Source organism: Dipodomys merriami, unplaced genomic scaffold (assembly GCF_024711535.1).
Source record: "Dipodomys merriami isolate MVZ:Mamm:240054 unplaced genomic scaffold, mDipMer1.0.p SCAF_9, whole genome shotgun sequence".
NCBI classification, from domain to species: domain Eukaryota; kingdom Metazoa; phylum Chordata; class Mammalia; order Rodentia; family Heteromyidae; genus Dipodomys; species Dipodomys merriami.
In genome coordinates this window covers 60,150,902-60,170,873 of record NW_027206512.1, presented here as the reverse complement: position 1 = coordinate 60,170,873, position 19,972 = coordinate 60,150,902, and the positions used below count along the sequence as shown (strand labels likewise).

Below are 19,972 nucleotides of genomic sequence, written 5' to 3'. Positions count from 1 at the left end.
CTCTTTTTCTCCCATGCTCTTCTTGTAGCTGTTGCTTGTCCAGTTTCCTTTATTTTCCTCACATAAAAGATATATATATAAAAAAAAAGGCCTTCCTCCCCAGAAGGCTGCAAATTTTTTCTCCCTAAAAAGCTCATCCAGGATGGGGCATAGCTCAAGTGCTAGAGTACTTTCCTAGCAAATTCTAGTTCAATCCACATACTTCACACATATCCTTCAACTTTTACTTTCCACAGGGAAATGAAAAGGGGAGAGGAAGTGATACACTATAATAGTGCCTGAATCATAAAAATGTTCCAAGCGGTCAATTTACTCCAGGCTAAATTCAATGGAAAAATTTAGTTATTTTAACTCATAGCATTATGTAATGTCTATATAAGTTCATGTAATGAAGAGGACTAAATCCATCAACCTCAGCTTCCTGAGGACAAGGTAGATAGATAGCTAAGGTCAATTCCAATGTAAAAATCCAAGATGCCACAATTTATACTGTCAGAGTGGAAAACAGGCCAGCATTACCTGAGCTTCTCTATCTAGCCCATGAGCTGTCTTTGCCTTATTACAACACTAAATGCTTGTCACACTAGTGTTACTGCGAACTTAGGTACACAGCTGTCATTCCCTGTTGACTATACTATGGTACAATAAATGATGGAGACTGTACCCTCGAAAGTTATCAATTACTTTAAATGACCAGCATTCTCTGGTTTACCAAGAAGGAACATTGTCTTTTCTCTTAAAATATACAGAAATTAATGAACTAATGAGTGAACCAGAAAGCTGAAAAGCAAAGAAATTTAGCCACTTTTAAGATTAGTTATTCTTCAATACCTGGGTTCTCCTGTGTCTTATCTCTTGACACATGAGAAATGAGTCAAAGTTTTAACTTTGTATGTTTGTGTGTGCCAGTCATGAGGCTTGAACTCAGGGCTTGTTTGCTAATTGGCTTTTGTGCTCAAGGCTAGTGCTCTACCACTTTGAGCCACAGTGTCATTTCCAGGCTCTTAAGTGGTTAATTGTAGACGAAGAGTCTCAAGACTTTCCTGCCTGGCTGGCTTTGGACCACAATCCTCAGATCTCAGCCTCTTCAGTAGCTAGGAATACAAGCGTGAGCCACAAGTGCCCAGCTTAAAATTTTAACTTTTTAAACACATTTTTTCTTTTAAGAGAAGGTCAATTTCCAACTTTGAAGAATTATTTTTCAAGATTATGCAAGAAAATAATATTCTATCATTCTGAACCAGGCCCATCTTTTAGAAAATTGCCTTAAGTATTACTGTAGAGGGCAGCCATACAATTAGATTCTCACCTATGTCACACACATTTTCTTCAGCAGGAACAATGACTGCCAGGTTTCCTTCTCTGTGGCGTAACTTCCTTGCGCCAGTACCGTGTCCTGTTTTCTCAGCAGATGCTTCAGCAGTCCCTCTGACACTGTGATCACTCTTTGGAGTTAAAGCCTTTTCACCTTTCGGCACTGTTGGAGCTACCTGGCAGGCAGCTGGAAGGTTAGCTATGTTCGGAGGTGTAATTTTTGACTCTTGGCCTACACTACCCTTGCCGGCAGCACTTTTCAAATTGTCCCCAAGTGCCTGCTGCTCAGTAGGGTATTCTGCTCCAGAGCCTTTAGAAAGCGGTACATGGTCAGCTTTTTTAGCACCAGTATGTATTGCAGCCAAATGGCGATGATTGAGAGAGAGATCTTCTGCGGATGTCTGCTCTGGTCCTGTCAGATGGACAGGTGAGTCAGAACTCTTCTCCAAGACCTTTTCTGCTGAACAACCAGTTGAATTATTGTCCCCTGCCATCTCGGCCTCCGAGTTTCTGTCATCACTGTGAACAGAACTCAGCAATACCTTCTTCTCTTCTGGATTTATAAGGTGTAGAGTACTACTGTTTTGTCCTCTTGCTGTGAATGGGCCTTGGCCAGGGCAGTCCCTCCCATACCTGTCTTTCTCTTTTGCACATAAAGCACTCGGCTGGCTTTGTCCCACAGAGGGTGTGTACAGTGGCCGCCTTCCCTGACCTTCCTCAGTGCTCACTGCCATGACAGGGCCTGTGTCTTTGCCTTCTGTGAGTGGTCCAAGACACTGACCATTACTCTCCGTCATGAGGCTGGGCATGGGGACTTCACACTTGCTTACTCTGACAGTGACTAGGTCATTTCTGTCTGAGTTGTGGGCAGCTGGCTGATTATCCTTCTGACTGCTGAGGCCAGCACCCAGTGGCACATACTCTGCTGTGCTGGTGGAGATGATAGCCGCATCACTTGAGTCTTCTACTCTCTCACTGGTGGCCTGACCCTCACCCCCAGGGACAACACCAACCATGACTGCTTCGCGTCCTTCAGAGGTGCTCGTGGAAATCATGGCAGTGTCGCTTGTCTCCTCTGCTGGTGTGACTGAGGGATGGACTTCTTTGTGAGGGGCACTGGACACGGCTCCTTCGCAGTCCTCCACGGAGCTGGTGGAGATGACAGCACTCCCATCTGTAAGAGATGGTGCGTTTTCACTTACACCAGAAACTGAGGCCTCATACTCCTCTGCTATGCTGGTGGAAATGAGAGCACACTCATCCTTTTCTTCCTTGCTGGTTGAGGCAAGAGGGCGTTCAACTTCTGTGGGAGCACTAGGCATAGGCACCTCAGAGTCCTCAGTGCTTACCAGGATTGGGCCTGCAGCTCTCTCCTCAATGGTTGCGACTGGCTGCTGACGTTCAGTACACTTGATGTCTACTGCGCTGGAGATAGGCACTTCAAATTCCTCCCCTATGCTCGTGGAAATCATGGCACACTCGTCCTTCTCTTCCCTTCTGCTGGCAGTGAGTTGAGTCTCATTCCCTGAAACAGCACTGGGCATTGGGGCCTCAAATTCTTCCGCTTTTTCTCTGGCACCTTCCGTGTTTTCTTCAGTTCCCAGAGTACTTGAATGTCCTGCATCTACCATTATGCCTACTTGAGGGGTGTACTCATTTGCTGTACTGGTAGAAATCATCAAGCCTTTGCCTTGACTTTTACTGCCAGCTAAACTATCTTGGTTGGAAATATCGCTGGCTGTAGCAGCCATGCGGCCATCACACTCTTCATTTTCTACTGAGGTGATGATGCCCTCGTCTTCTTTTTCACTTAGTGACGTGTGGTCAACTTCACATTCTGGGACTGCCCCAGACACAAGGACATCGTAACTGCCCCCGACCAGGCCAGTAGTGATAGTGCTATCTTCGCCCTTTTCCTTCCTACTCTGTAGACTATCAGTTGGATCAGCAGCTGCACTAGTCATGGGGCCTTCTGGAACTGGGGCCATGTCACTCTTGCCTGCAGCTGCACTGGTCACGCTGCTCTCGACAATCCCTTTGGCACTGGAGCAGATCTCTACCTCTTTGATTTCCTTCTCTGAGCCGCTCATGCTATCAATATTACTTTCATTTGCACTCATGACAGTTGCTCCGACTTCTATGTCCATGCGCTCTACTGTAGGACCAATCTGACTATCTTCCCCTTCTGCACTCTCACAAATTTCTTCTCCTATCCCTGTGCAGGTTGAAGCATGGCCAATTTCATTTCCTCTTCCCGTACTAGTCACGACACCTTCCCCTTCATCATCTTCTTCTTTTGCACCTGTACTGGTCACAATGTCCTCATCGTCACAAGGACTGGTGGCCACTAAGGGTACATCAGTGTTATCTTTGGCTACTGTGCTGCCCATCGCACTCTCTCCACTTTCTTCAGTCTCAGAACTTATTGCGTACCCTTCGCTGCTGTCTTCCAAGCCAGTGCAACTTGCTGGCCCTTCTCCATCTTCTTCTGTTATGCCTGTGCTAGTGACTGCGCTCTCACCTTCCATACTGTCATTTCCAGAACCATCTCTGCTGGGGATGGAGCTTGTCCCAGGGGGTATGTTATTATCTACCTGGACCACATCGGCACCTGTAACAATATGCTCCTCCTGGGGCTCGGCCCCAGTCACTGGGCAGATAACAAAGTTATCATTTCTGCCTTCTGCTCCTGTACATGTCACAGTACCCTCTGTTTCTTTTTTGAAATCCATCCGTGTCCTTTTTCCCTGGAACCCAAGGAGTTCTTCACTGCTCACAGATCCTGCTTGTATTTCTGTCCCAGCACTTGTAACTGCTCCATCGCTTTCAACTTCATTAATGAAAACAACAGTCCCCTCAATGATTTCTGAGTCTCTACTTGAAGAACCATCACACTTTTCTTCTGAACCTGCACTGGTTACGGCATCATCTTTTTCCTCTGTCACAGCGCTGTTTACATCAACTTCTGTTTTCAATGTATTGGCAGACACAGCGCCTGCTGCTCTGTCTTCTGATTCAGCCACAGTACACTCTCTACTTTCTCCCTCCTTGGTACTTGTGAGGAAAGTTTCGCTTTCTGCAAATCCTTCTGTGACAACACCCCCACCTTCTTCCGCTGCAGCAAAAATGGTGCATTCACTGGCTTCCACTCCAGCCCCTAGGGGATTGTTTCTGGGATGTGTACCTATTATAAAGCCTTCATCCGCCTCAATGCTGGTGCAAGGCAAAGCCACTCCCCTCTTTGTGTTTTTTAATGAAGTGGTGGCATCCCCAGCCTTTACTGGGCTTAACGAGATGCCTCTGTCCTTCTCTTCAGTACTAGTAGCAATGGAAGTCTCTTCTGCTCTACCAGAACCATCAGCCACTTTTGGAGTTTTCCCATTCCTTTGCTCAGACACTGAGGGACCACTGGTATTTACCTCACTGTTTTCAGTCTTCTTCTGAACATCAGTTGATAGAGTTTCCATTTCAACTGAATCTTTATGCCTAAGTCCATCTGTTTCAGCATCTTTTCCTCTTCTTATGCCTACCACAGGATTAACAGTAATGTCACCCTTCTTGTCCTTTTCCATGGCTGTCTGCTTTAAACTGAGTTCTGTATTTAAGTCAATTTCTTTCTTGGCCACATCCACAAAGCCAGATTCTTTGACAACATTCTCATTTTCTACCATCATGTCTGTTGACTTGTGAGCAACACTAATATTTGCTTTCCCTTGTTTACTGTCTAACAGAGTGGCCCGGTGATCTTCTGAAATGTGTTTTTTGCCAGCTATGCTTGATTTTCCTGATAAATCTACTGTGGAAGCATCACCACTTTCTTTGCCATAACTTGTCCTAGGGACTTCTGATTTCCTAACAGGCAAACTTTGGTTAGTGGTATCAGAGGGATCGGTAAGGGAGGTGCTGGCTATGCCACCTTCTAAAACAGTTCTGCCCAAAGGAGAAATCAGTTCTGAACCAGATTCTTTCTGAGGCAAAACACTCACTGAACCTAAGGCTAGTGAGGGATTTAAGTCTATGGAATGTTCAAGAGCAGTGTCTTCTTGACTAGTATGTTCTTCAGTAGGACTGGATGTGCTTTTCAAGTTCTGTACTCTCTCGCTTTCTGACAGGGCATTAGAGAACATTTTGAGACTTGTCTCTGAGCCTGCATTCACTTCATGAGCTCCTCGCTGAACGGACTCTTTCTCCCCAGGATTTGGTTTAGAGACAGCATGCTGAACATGCAATTTCTTGGTTAAGGTGCTGTTATGGTCAGCATGCTTTTCAGGATTGCTAGTAATTCCCACTCCACGGCCTGATTTACAGGCTGCAGTTGCCGTTTTTGAATCTACTACAGAAGTTCTTAATTCATCTTTGAGAACTGTGGTAGTTTTTGGTTTTGTAGCAAGGTCAGACCCAAAGTCTTGCTGGGAACTATTATGGCTGCTATCTTGAGTTTTAGAGCCTTCAAATACATTTTCAACAACTGCCTCAGAATCAACTTCCATTGGTTCTTGTTCAGGAATTGATGTGGTTTCACCACTTTTTTTTGGTCGCAGGAGAGAGGAACTACTGGGAGTGTTTCCTGATAATTTATCTTCTCTGGTCATTTCTTGTGATAAGCTTCCTCTTCGATTTTCACTTAACCTTCTATTTAACTTTTTTTCTATGACTGAACCATTCCCTCTGGTCTTTTCATGGTTACTTTCAACTTCTTTACCATCCTTATCATCTGGTTTGTTTTCTTCCTTCTTTTTCAAGTCTCTATTGCTGTGCTTCAAGTTTCTGCTTTTGTGTCCATCTGATAATTTCCTTTCAAGTCGGGAGGAGCTCGAATCTTTATCACCTTTATATTTTTCCTTTGCCACTGGTAGCTTTGCTCTGTGACTTGAGTCTTTCTGTGTACTATGTGATAAAGAAGGTGCACCCTCTAACACATGATCAACACCAGCTTCTTCTAAAGGTCTGTCTTCAACTTTAGACTTGCGTTGTTTTTCTGATTCAGTTTCTTCTGTGTTCTTCTCTTTGTCTGGTTTTGGAGTGATTGTTTGTTTTGTGATACTTTCTTGTAATTCTGTTTCAGAAACTTTTAATTGTTTACTTTGACTTTTTGATTTAGACTTCAATGTAAGTTTTTCATCCAATAAACTCTTTGTTCTTCGCCTATCCTTGTGAACAACTTCTTCTGATTTTAAACTACTTTCTAAATTAGTTGAGTCTGTCTCACACTTATCTTCTGAGTAACTTTCGCTTCTTCTCTGTACTGTGACACCATGTTGCTTGGAGCTAGAAGGATCTTTCTGTAATTTAGAATCACTTGATCTCCTGGATTTGTGTTCTGCCTTAGTTTTTTCAGATGATAAATGTCTCTCTTTTTTATTTTCTTTACGCACATTCTCATCTGTTTTTATAATATATTGAGAAACTGGTTTTCCATCTTTGCCCAACACTGATAATTTCCTTTCATTTCTATGTTTATTCTTTCGTTCAGCTTTGTCATCTGAAGAAAGTTTAGTTTGTTGATTTTGTTTCTGAATATTTTCCTCTACTTTTAAGCCTTTCTCAGAGTGAAGTTCAGTCTCATCACCCATTTTATGTACACTGTCACCCTTGTATTTGTGTTTTGTAGATAGTTTTTCTTCTGATGGAGTTTTTTCTTTTTCAGCCTTCTCTTTAGATTTTATCTCTTTCTTAGGTAGATTTTTCAAATGTGGAATTTCAGAGTCATCTTTCTTTAAATATTTTTCATTTTTAAGTGAGCTTTTCTGTTTCTGGGTTTCTTCTGTTCCACTCTCGGAGCGTTCCACTTGCCTTTTTCCATCTCTGGTGTCAGTTTCTTCTGGTGCCCCTTCTGTTACAACAGGGGTAGATGTCCGCCTTTTATGTTCTCTTTCTACTTTGGATTCAATTTTGTTTTCATCAGCTGAGTGCAAAGATTCTGAAAGTCTCCGGGTAGGTTTACTTGGCTCGCATTTTGCGTGGGCATGTTTCAGCTCCTTTGAAGATCCCTTTTCCTTTTCACAGTGCTATACAAAAGCAAAAGTTAAAATATGAGAAACACACAAAAAATCAATCTTTAGATTCTAACTGAATATTTGGAGACAGTTAATATGCTGAGTATTGGCACTTATGAAGCGCTTCACTTGGTCCTTAGAGGGCAGTCTATGTTAACCTCTTTTATACAGAGGGAAGCTGAAGCTCAGTGGCTTTAGGTAGCTGTGCTAGGAAGTCTAGTGATCTCGTTCTGACCTTAGTATTCCTCCCACTATAAAATAGGCAGATTCACATATTAAGATTCTTTTCAGGGCTGGGAAGGTGGCTCAGTGGTAGAGCGCTTGCCTTGCATGCATGAGGCCCTGGGTTTGATTCCTCAGCACCACATAAGCAAGGGGGAAAAAAAGCCGGAAGTGGCACTGTGGCTCAAGTGGTAGAGCGCTAGTCTTGAGCTGAAGAGATAAGGGACAGCGCCCAGGTCCAGAGTTCAGGCCCACTACCGGAACCCCCCCCCCAAAAAAAAAAAAGAAAAAGAAAAAGAAAGATTCTTTTCAGAGTTATCCTGAGGCTTATGCATGTAGTTAAGAAGCTTCCTTCAAATCTAAACTGTGCCGTAACAACTAATCACTATATTATTGGGTTTTCCAGGAAATATTAAGATATTTTAGCTACAGAATTATAAACATGGATGTTTTGAGCAAGGATTCAAATCTAGTGAAAGCCAAGTTTGTCCCAAGAAAATCATCAAAATGGAAAGAGATGTATTTTTACATGGTCAAATTCTGAATATAATCTAGGTATGGGAAGGAAAAGAGAAGTAGTTATTATCTAGATGAAATGAGCTGGGCATTAGGGACGCACACTTGTAATCCCAGTTATTTGGGAGACTGAGATTTGAGGATTACAAAATCAAAACTAGCCCAGGCAGAACAATCTGTGAGACTCATATGCAATTAGCCATCAAAAAGCCAGAAGTGAAGCTGTAGCTGAAGTGAGAGTACAGGCTTTGAGTGAAAAAGTTCAGGGACACTGAGTTCAAGTTCTAGTATTCTGCCCATAATATCTCTCTGTGCTTACCCTGCAGCAAACACAACTAACCAAAAGGAAACATCGAGAAATTCAGGTTATAACAGAACGGGAGTAAGTTTTTATTTAATCTGGAGGTCAATTATTATAGTCTTAAGTTTTACTGCAAAGGGCTACATATTTGACCAAAGAACATTTGAGATAGGGTTTTACTAAGACATACCTCACTTGTTTTGAGAGTCTCCTTGGAATCTTCTTCAGACTGTTGCTTCTTTTTGGAATTCTCGTCAATGTTCCTAAACAGGAGAAACAAAAGTCAGATATGAACTTTCAATCTAATGTAAGAACTTCTTATGGAAACAATTTTCTTATTTGTTGAAGGTGAATAGTATGGATCACATTTGGGAAGTTTTATCATCTGTTAAGTAAGGAGGCCTTTTATATTCAGTTTAATAAATTTATGAGGTAATAACTCTTACCAAATTCTACAGATTATCAACTCTCTTATTCTGAAGTCTAGAATTAAGTTACAAAATTGTAATTTGATATAACATCAGAACTGTAGGCCATGTCCAAATGACTTCATATTTTCAAGACTCCCTTTGGTGTCTAATTCTTATATTAATAACAATAGACTCTGAGTTAGGGGATGAAGCATGGGATATTGGTAAAAATACCTATGTGAAAAGACTAGAGAACAGATGCAATCATTATCCTAGAATAGAAATTCTTTTAGCATACTTCTAGATGATCCATAAATTCTATGAAACTCTAGGGATAACTGTGTATTTACACATGTAAACTTTTTCTGGGGAGAAGTGCTAAAACATCTACCAGATAACAAAAGTAATGAAGACATACTATTTTGAAATTATATATGTATATATATTCATGTTTAAATATGCAATATAAATATAATAAAAATGAAATTTTAAGATCTTTAAAAAGTATACAGTAACACACACATACAGGGTATGACTTTTTACTGCTATTTTCAATGTATCTCCTCTAAAAGCATGACAAGAGAGTATAACAATTGGAACATGGCCTGTTAAAACATGTACCGTGAATCTTTTTTTCTTCTTTTGCTTAATGCTACTTTTTTCTCTAAAACCTTCCGTTCTTTAAGGACTTCTTTAATTCCAGGGGCTTTAGGTTCCAAACTCTTTGTTGACGATTCTTCTAAGTCCATGCTACTTTTGCCTAGGAAATAAAGCCATTAACAAAGTGTATTTCTGAAGAGAGTCCTATTTAATTTTCATTAAGATCTTATACTCAGTATATAAAAATGCAAAATGGCATTCAATGGCTCTTAAGTTGTGCTAGAATCAACATAAAACAATTGAATTGCGTTTTATGCAATACACCAAGGAAATGAGGACAAACAGGGATCATGGGGTGAAACTCTGTGGTACAGCATATGATTATCATGCATGAGGTCCTGGGTTTGGTCCCCAGTGCCACAAAAGCAAACAAACAACCACACCTATAAGCCTTCCCAAACTAGCATAAAGCATATGCTAATTCCATTAATATCACTATTACTTATGGTAACAATCATGTCCCAGTGATAATTCATTCTACCATTACTGGAAAATAAATTTTTAGCTCATCAGTGGTATACCTTGTGACCTGATAGAATGCTTAACAGATGTAGCAATAAAAAGAAAAATACCAGATTAAGAAGGAAATCTTCCACACTTGAGAATAGATCATTTTATAAGTAGTGTAAGAACAATGTGAAATTAACCTATTATTACAGTTCAATATAATAAAATTATCTGCTATACCTTGATTCTTGACTTTGGAAGACTTTGTCTTTTCTGCTTTCTGTTTTCGTTTTTCTTCAAGTTTCTCTCTATTAATTTGCCTTCGTAAGAGCCTCTCTTCTTTTTCTTTAGCCTAAACCCATAAAATACCCTGATAGATTATTATGCAATAGCAAAAGCACTTTGAAAGAAAATCTCCAAGACGTTTTAGGCCTGGGGTATAGGTTCAATGGTAAGAGTTTTTCTATCATGTGTGAGCTCCTAGGCTCAATCCTAAGGACCATAAGTGTTTTAGTCTGTTCTTCAGTTGTTCATACAAATTATGGGGATCTATGAAAGACATACATACTTATGTGTATGCTTTAATTCAGAAGCTATCAAAAGAACAAGAGGCAGACATGAAAACTTTCCATTGTTTTAAGAAAGCCGTTTGTTTAAAGAATTGGAAAGGTATGATTGTGAGAGATAGTAGTTAAAAATATTGTTTTTTTTCTAATAAAAAGAAAGCTATGAAAGTATGAAGCATCACATGTATATAGGTAGGTCTCCATGAATTTTCAATTGTTCTTACAGAAACTGAAATACAAATTCAAGTAGCAGGCTAGTTCTACAACTTTGACTTGGTGGGATCCAGACTTTAGACTTTAATTTTTTGTTTTTTGTTGTTGGTCATGGGGCTTGACCTCTGGGCCTGGGCGCTGTCCCTGAGTGCTTCAGCTCAAGGCAAGCGCTCTACCACTTGAGCCACAGCACCACTTCTGGATTTTTGGTGGTTTACTGGAGTTAAGAGTCTCATGGACTTTTCTTCCCAGGCAGGCTTTGAACCATGATCTTCAGATCTCAGCCTTCTGAGTAGCTAGGATTAAGGTATGAGGCACTGATGCCCGGCTGTTCTCATTTTTTAAACCAGTGAAAACTTGTATTCGTATTTCATATTTAATGTTTCACAAATTGAAGTCTGCTGTTTAGATACGATGGGATAAAAATTTTCTTTAAAAACATTCATAATTCAATGTCACATTTTGTAATTCAAAGCCTTTTCAAATCCAAGAAATAGTGGGTTGCATTTCACTATAAATGCAATATTAATGGCTGCATAATGCATATCTTTACATGACTTGATCCACACTGATCCAAACATTTTCGTACCACTTACTACTCACTTGTATCAGTAACAAGAATATAAATACCTCTGTCACACATTTCTACTCTAGCTGGTTAAATGATAAGGCTTCTGAAGGTAAAACAAATATGTCTACTTATACACAGAATATGTGAATTTGTCAACCTAATGCAGTAGACAAAAACAATATGAGATCGAACAGGACTTACAATAGACTGTCGCCGCTGTTCTACAGTAAGTTCGTCATCAGAATCACTATAGTACTTTGAATAAAGATATGGTTTGTGAACATAAGCTTGCCGCACGCTTTTTGTTTTTCCTTCATTAGAATCACTAGTTTGAGCTTTTGTTTTATTCTGTTTGTTCTTCTCTTCATCTGGAAAACAGTAAATAGAAGTGTGCTTCTGTGATTTCTGTCTAGTAGGCAGTACAAGCAGCAAAAGTGTTATCAATGTGCATATGGAAATTTAATTTTAACCTTGCTCATTGTAACTGTAACCCCTCTGTACAGTATTTTTACAATAAAAATGTATAAAACTTAACATTTTAAAAGCTAAAATTCTTATCTTTATCAGTATTAGTAGCTTGAATAAGGTGCTTGTGCTTTTATAGGCTAATCTGAGAAACAAAGTAAATAATTTCATTAGTTACAGCTAGACCTTTGCCTTATTTGCGTATGATCTAGATGTAATGGGAAGTATCCAGTCAGAGGTTAATTGGTGGTTTCTGATGAGCTGATGGCTTTACTGATTATACCATTTTTGGTTTGCTTCTGCAGGAACCTAAGAGTTCAGGTACTAAAGCCTTCTCAAACTAATGCTTCTTCACCCAATTATATGTTCTTTTGACAACGAGTTCACTGCTGTTTGTCAATGGACTTGAGAGGAATACTTACTTCATCACTGCTAGGTTGAACAAATTTATTTGAACCTGTACTTCCTGTGTACACTGAACTCTATATTAGGAAGATGATTTGTTTCCCTTTAACACAGGAGGAAGGAAAAAGATAAACTTGTTTTTCATGTCCTACCACTTACCACTGTGCAGCTTCTTGTCTTTTACTTTTTCCTGGATACAAACAAAAGAATGAAAGATGGGCGAGATTGAAGAACAACTGTGGTATCAGAAGGTTCCATGTTTTCTCCCTCTGATTTTCTATGTGTTCTATCCAAAGCTATAAGCAAATTTTTAAGATGCTCTTGGATAGAAAATGGCAGATAATCTTTGGTTAATTTTAATTTTAAAGACAGAATTTGACCATGGGGTAAGGAGCAACATGAGGTACAGGTTAGAAACACAAGTTAAGAGTTCTGTGCTGACTTTCATGAGCCATGTGACTTCACACTGGCAAATCTTACTGTACCGTTTTCTTACCTGTTCCTTTATTTCCAGGACTGATAAGGACTACAGGTCTTATATAGACCCATCTTTGAAACCCAAAGTACTCTGTCAGAATTAGGTGTTTTAAAAAAAAGTGCATAATACTCAAGTTGAATTCAGCTTGACCAGAGGGTTCTAACTTTTGCCCTCGGCTTCTGGGAGGTCTTCTCTAAGCTTTACAAGCGATGTTCCTGACCGGAGGACTTCTGTCTGCCTGGTACGATCTTGAGTAGAATCAAGAAAGTAATTTGGGGTGAGTGCTTTAGGTCTTAAAAGTATCAGGCTGACTTTGGAGGGGCAGAGGCAAGATTAGACACAGAGACAGTCTACTATAATTCTTCAGACCCAAGAAGTTGGGGACCAAAACTCTAGATGACAACACTCTGGGTGTATTATCAGGTATGGATGCCAAGGAAGTAAGGCTGTCCACAGCACCTAAGGAGGACAAATGGAAGCTCCTTGTTTGAACTTTCCTGGATTTTGCCCTATTATCTGTTCTCTTACCTAATTTTTATATGTCTCTCAGCTGTAATAAATCATATCAGAGTTTGTATATCAGAGTTTGATGGGTTCTGTGAGTACTTCCAGTGGTTACAGAATCTAAGGCAGGTTTGGGATCCTGAATTTGCAACTGATGCCAGACTTGAGGGTGGTTTTGTAAATAGTGCTTTTCTCTAAATGTCACAGACACAAAAATGCCATTTTCATATTACCTTGCCTCAATCCTGTAATAAGTCCCAGAGGATGGAGACAAGAAATGGGATAACCACAGGTTGCTGAGGGTTAGTAACTCACCAAGGTTGCTCAGACAGACAATACTGGGGCTAGGACAGAAAGAAATCTTCCAAATAAAGTCTCAAGCTCTATTATGCTACCTTATGCCTCAGGAAATAGCCATTAGAATATACTTATAAAGGTAAACAGAGGCCTTGTTAGGTAAAATGCTTTACCATCAGATGCAATCTCTCCTTCTTCCATGCTATCAGACATTATAACCTCCTCCTCAGTGTCTTCTTCAAAAGACGAAAGATCACTGGTATGAACAGAACTAACTGTAATGTCGGTAAGTCCATCCACATCAGAATCTATCAAAGAGCAATCTTCAAGGAGAAAATAAGAGAAAATAAAACACCTGTTATAAGAATATATTCAAAGCCCAGTTCCTAAATTATACTGAAATTTATGCTTTAAATATATATTGGGTGGCTCATGCCTGTAATCCTAGATACTCAGGAGGCTGAGATCTGAGGATTGCAGTTCAAAGCCAGCCCAGGCACGAAAATCTGTGAGACTCTTATCTCCAATAAACTACCAGAAAACCGGAAGTGGTGCTGTGGCTCAAGTGGTAGAGCGCTTGCCTTGAGCTGAAGAGCTGGGGGACAGCGCCCAAGCCCAGAGTTCTAGCCCCATGACTGACAAGAAAAATAAAAAAGAAATTAAACTATTAAACAAGGTATATATAAATGTAAATAAATGACACATATAAAACCAAATTTCCTGTAACTATTTCTTACCTAATAATGTAAAGATTAGGAATACCACTGAGGTTGCTTGGAATATGTGAACAAGGTATAAGAAGAATTATGAAGTCTATACTTTGTTAACTTTTTCTGTGAATAGACATATCCTTATAGAAAAGACATTACATAGTTGTTGCTGCTTTTTCCAGGGGAGGTTTCACCTTGGCAATATTGGGGTTTTGAATTCAGAGACTTCAGATAAAATCCTGTGCTTTTGGCGGGGCCAGCCTTGAACTTCAATTCTCTTAACTTGGATTATACAGGCATGCACCATTATGTCTAGCATATTCTCTGAGCTAATTCTTCCCCTACCCCAGGCTATACCTGAATTCATTCCTTTAAGTTATATTTCCCACAGAGCTGGGACTATAGATGTGACCCCTCTGTGCCCAATTTATTTATATTTATTATTTCCATTTCTTTTTATTTTTATTTGTTGGTTGTAGGGCTTGAATTCTGGGCACTGTCCCTTTAGCTCTTTAGCTCAAGGCTAGCACTCTACCACTTGAGCCACAGTACCACTTTTGGTTTTCTGGTGGTTCATTGGAGATAAGAGTCTCATAGACTTTTGTGCCTGGCTGGCTTTGAACCAGGATCTTCAGATCTCAGCCTCCTTAGTAGCTGGGATTACAGCTGTGGGCCACTAGGGCCCAGCAATTTATTACTTCTATTTCTTTAAAGAAAAATAAAAGTTTTCAGAGTTTTGAAATAAAAGTATCTACTGAATAGTTAAAATTTGAAGCCAAACTTGTTACTTCCCCTCTATTCCACTTTATGCTCTTTACATTGTTGTAGTTTTGGAAGTTTTTAATATACCTTCTTTTGTTCCTTCAACAGTTTTAGCTTTACTAGTATTCTTTTCTGAAGGAGGTTTTGAACTCTCTACTTCTTTGTCCTTTGCTTGTTTCTCATCTTTTACTTTTTGTATATCTTCATTCCTTTTGGAATGATCAAATTTCTTTTCAAACTTTTCTTTCTTGTCTTTCTTTCTTTCTCCCTTTTCACTGCTGTCTGATTTTTTTTCAGTTTTGTCTGTGGATTTGTTCTTTTGGTCACTGATTTCCTGTTGAACATCCTTGTTTAGCAGAATTAAGCCATTATTCTCTTTTGTGTGATTTTTAACTTCTTCAGCTTGGCAGGGAGGATCACTAAGTTCTTCAGACTTTAGGGCAGTTTCTAGGGTTTCCCCTCCAGAGTCAGGTACTGCCTTTTCTTGATCAGCCATGTCCTCTAACATCCTCTCTTTGTCAGCGCTAAGGTCAGTGCTTGGCTGAACGGAGAGTTTCTTTGATACTCTCTCACTGTTCTTAGCATTGGACGTTTCTGTCGAGGCCCGGGCAGCACTGGCTTCCTGGTTAAGAGAAGTTATGGTTTCCAGGATCGACATGGCATCATTGGCGACATTGGCACTGGACCCAGGAGCAGGGGCACCTTAAGAAGAAAAGATAAATTTTGAAAACATTGATACAGAAGCTAACCACCTGTGCTCAATCAATGCCATGCTCATCTTGCTGTAAAATGCATGTGTGTGCAGACCATTTATGTGCTTACAGATTTCAGGTGCCAGTGCTAGCATTCGCATTCAGACCTCTCTACTGTCAGCACACACAGTGTCTTTGGAAGGGCACTGGCAAATCTGAGAATAGTTTAGTTCCCAGAGAAGAATGTCCTTTTTTTTTTTGGGGGGGGGGGGTCCGGTTGTGGGGCCTGAACTCTGGGCCTGGGCGCTGTCCCTCAGCTCTTCAGCTCAAGGCTAGCGCTCTACCACTTGAGCCACAGCAGCACTTCCGGCTTTTTTCTTTTTGCTTATGTGGTGCTGAGGAATCGAACCCAGGGCCTCAAGCATGCAAGGCGAGCGCTCTACCGTTCAGCCAACTTCCCAGCCCCAAGAATGTCTTTTGTAATTACCTTAGCTCTTCCACTGTAACACACACACACACACACAAACACATACACCCTGCTACTAAAATGCTCATTATTTTATGATATACTGAAAAAAAAAAGCCAGTTGAGGAATTTGGGTATTATTTAAGGTAATTACAGCCTCAGTAGAGTAGGCAAATAGAAAATGCTTTAAAGAACCAAATATAACTTCATACTGGGTTCAAGATGAAAAGTAATGGAACTGACAACGAGTAAAAGCAAAGCACCTTGTGTAGTGACAGAAGAGTCTGGTTTCTCATCATCCGGGACCGTGCTGCTGCTTGCTTCCTCTTTGTGATTTAGTGTGGCCAAAAACTCATGCACAGCTTTCTCTACCTGAGGTCTGAATGTGTGGTTGATCTTTGGATCCACAACCTGAGAAATAATTCGATCGATACCAGATTCCAGCATTCCTGATCTGAAATATGGGATATTTTACAGAAAAAGAAAGAAATAGTTTAAATAACTACATTAATGACTAAAAGCAAAATAAAAATATATTGGTCATATATATTCTTCTTTAAATGGCCCCAATCCATTCACCTGGATGTAGAAAGTATAGGCAATGGACAATAAGTTTCATGCTAGGTGGTACTTTGGTATACTATACTATATTAAAGTTTGTAAATATCCCATCATTGTGTTACTGGTCAAAAAATAAAAACACCCAACAAAATAAGACAAGAACACTTTTAGACCTGAACTGGAATATAGCTCAGGGGCATACGCAAGCCCTGGGTTCAATTACTGTAAACAAAATAAAACAAAAGAAGAACAGAACCAAACAAAAAAGAGCAGGCAACAGTACTGCAGACCAGAAAAATGAGCAATACTTTTCTTACCACCCTGACAATAGCAAGCAGGGATAGTCACTAGAGTTCTGGATCTAAAATAAATCCATGGACTCTTCAAATAACTACCCCTACCCTGCTTCAATTCAGGCGTTTGAACTCTGCCTTCTTCTTGGTAGGGAGGAGTTGTACCATTTGAGCTATACCTTCAGCTCCAACACAGTTGTTTTTAGAAAACAGAAACATGTCTTTTATAATAGGCTCTGCAGGAAAAGTGAAGAACATATACAAAGTATAATTTAATCAACTCTTTAAAAAAGAAAGAAAACTAAGGAGAACAAAACACAACTCAAGACTTCTGGCTTTATTTTTATTATCTTTCTGCTATAAAAGTGGATGACTTATTCGTTCAACAACTGTGTTATGAGTGCCTTCTCCGTAACAGTCGCCACCCTGACCACCCCCAGGCAGTTACAAAACAGAGTTGGTCCCTGGTTCTGGTTTGGGAGGCAGATGCAAAGAACTAAAACACAAAATGCTAGACACAAGCATACATCGTGTAGAAAGAAGAAACTGTAGAAAGAAACTACCCAATATGTCCAAGATAACTTGGGAACGCTCCACCAAAGACAAGGAATTTAGGCTGAGTCTTGATTTTTGAGTAAAAAGGGTAGAAAGGTTCTCTAGGTTGAAGCAATATTATGTGCAGCAAGCAGAAGAGTGACAAGGATAATATAAAAAAAATAAAGCTGTAAAAAGTATCTGAACAAAATAAGAGAACAGAATGGTGTTGTGAGAGGGGAGAGGCAGTCATTTCCAGCTCTGAGGACTGAGTCTCCGTCTACAGAATGGGCAAGATGTCTGGCCTCACAGCTGACAAGTGCTATGCATGCATGCAGCTCTGTCTAGAGTGAAGGATGGATTGGCTTGTTCATTTCCTGCGGCTTCTTGGCAACCTTGTGACCCTATTTATGTGGGCCGTAGAGAGAAACGGGCCAATGAGGCATAAAGTAGGTTACCTGCTCTAAGATTAAAAAAGAAAAAAAAAGGTGATCCTGTAAACAGTGCCTCTAAGATGCAGCAAGTAGAGAAGTAATAAAAAAGAGGAATTATACAACAGTTCTGATTTAAGGCTTAAGTATAAAGGTATATATAAAATAAAAACAATCCTTGTACTCTATATAATTGTTTTTTCTTCTCTGCCTGTCTTGCTTTTGTTTGCCAATAAATAAATAAAATACTAGAGGGAGGGGATGGTTGGGGGAAAACAAAGGAGGAGGCAACAATGCTCGATAGTAACTGTAACTCCTCTGCACAGTATTTTTACAATAAAAAAGATACAAAAATAAAATACTATTACTTTTAGTTTTCCTCATATGAAAGTCAATGCTGATATTATACAAAAGTAGAAGCCAGCTGGGTGCTGATGGCTTGTCCCTGTTTTACAAGCTACTCAGGAGCCTTAGATCAGAGTATTGAGGTTTGGAGCCAGCCAGTACCTAAGTCCATGAGACTCTATCTCCAACACAGAAAAAAGCTGGTAGGAGGCATGACTCAAGAGAGTCAAGCAAGCCAGTCCCAGGAGAGCAAAAGACATTAAGCTCAATCTCTGGAGCAAGGGCAGGGAGCTGAGACCACACTGGTTTATTTCAGTGGGCTCACTGCCTTGCAGGCATGGCGTGGCCATCACTACTTCTCCACAGTGGGGAGAAGCCGCAGCTCTGGGTTCAAGGGCAAAGCTGAAATCCTGGCAACTGGCATTTTACTCGTTCAAGTTGCCTCCTTGTCTTTTTAAATTCTCTTAAGATCATTACTCAAAGTTATCTGGGATTTTCAGATTCTGTTTTATACACGAATGCCTAAACAAAATAAATATTTCTCTCCTACTGAGTTAGGGGATTAGCAGAACCATCTGAAATTACCAGTGTTAGATAGCAACTGCAGATGGCAACCTAACAGTCAACAGAATATGTATGACTGCATATGAAAAACAGAAATTACGTATTTACATGGGCTGGTTGGCCCTACATCATCACTTTGCATATATCTAGATAAGCTTTTTCTTTAAGGAAGTTTTCTCTTTGCTGTGGATTTTTGTGGCAAGGTCTTGCTAGGCAGAGCATTATATGAAAGCGTTGTATAATCAGTATGATCCTGTATAAATGTGTGTGTATGAGTGTATGCATACATGCACAACGTCAGTAATGTTCCAGTTCCTATGGTGTTTGGGTAACTTTTCCTGACTGCCTTTGTGGAAATGAGTAACCATCTCAACCGGACACCAACAGACACCTTCTAGTCTCTTCTTCTGGAAACAGCTTTTACTTTTCTCTAATGGCTGTTATTATGCAGTCCTCTAATGGTGTCTTTTGATCTTACCAAGAGTCTTTCACAGGTCCCTCAGCCTTTAAAATGCAGACAACACAGCTACTGTAAAGTTCCCTCTCCTTTTATTTACAAGGAGACACAGTCCAAGCCCCCAGGTTCCTGGATTCTAGTATTACATGTGGATAAATGGGTCTTTTGAGGTGTGAATTTTTATTTCTGGGTCTTCCTGCAGCTTGGAATATCACACTACATTGGCTTTTGATTCCTATGTGACAAGAGGGAAATTAAGAGAGGGCAGGTATAAAATGGACTGTCAGTTTAAAAGTTACATTTCATTTTCAAAAATGTGCTTAAATATAAATATTTGTCAAAGCAGGAAGACTAGGTATTCTTTAAATAACATATCCGTTTGGGAGGTGGAGGCTGGGATAGATCTTTTTGTCGTGGCAAATATGTTATATTCAAAAAACAAGTACAAGACTGTAAATCAAAAATACTTTTTTGGAATAAATCTGGTTTTTTCCCCAGGATTTTTAAACATTTCAGCTCTTACTCTTTTCTCCTATGTTCACACAAAATGACTCACAGATCTAAACAAACCCTTTTCCCCCTCTGTGTTACTACATAGAAGACTTAAAAATCAGTAAAATGCAAAAGTCAAAAGGGAGCAGCTCTATTTGAGGCTGGTCTCAGATCAGGGGAGAAGTTTTAATTTCAGTGATTTTTAATAGTGTCTTTATTTGTAAAATAAGAACAATTAAGTGTATTATCTCAGTTTTTTTTTTTAGCGTGTTATTTCTTTCAGACATTTCTATAGGGTTT

The 19,972-nt window shown here is 39.9% G+C and overlaps 1 protein-coding gene across 3 annotated transcripts in view; it reads right to left on the bottom strand.

Annotated features, from left to right (window-relative positions):
* The window catches only part of Bod1l1 (biorientation of chromosomes in cell division 1 like 1), a 46,116-nt gene that overhangs the window by 19,999 nt on the left and 6,145 nt on the right, over positions 1-19,972 (bottom strand). For all 3 annotated transcript variants that reach the window (XM_070012268.1, XM_070012266.1, XM_070012269.1), the window contains exons 3-10: positions 16,259-16,449; positions 14,925-15,539; positions 13,539-13,688; positions 11,418-11,584; positions 10,107-10,218; positions 9,381-9,519; positions 8,540-8,612; positions 1,310-7,322 (exon numbers count right to left, since the gene is read on the bottom strand). In XM_070012268.1, coding sequence (XP_069868369.1) covers positions 1,310-7,322; positions 8,540-8,612; positions 9,381-9,519; positions 10,107-10,218; positions 11,418-11,584; positions 13,539-13,688; positions 14,925-15,539; positions 16,259-16,449 — 7,460 coding nt within the window. The remainder of the gene's footprint in view (positions 1-1,309; positions 7,323-8,539; positions 8,613-9,380; positions 9,520-10,106; positions 10,219-11,417; positions 11,585-13,538; positions 13,689-14,924; positions 15,540-16,258; positions 16,450-19,972) is intronic.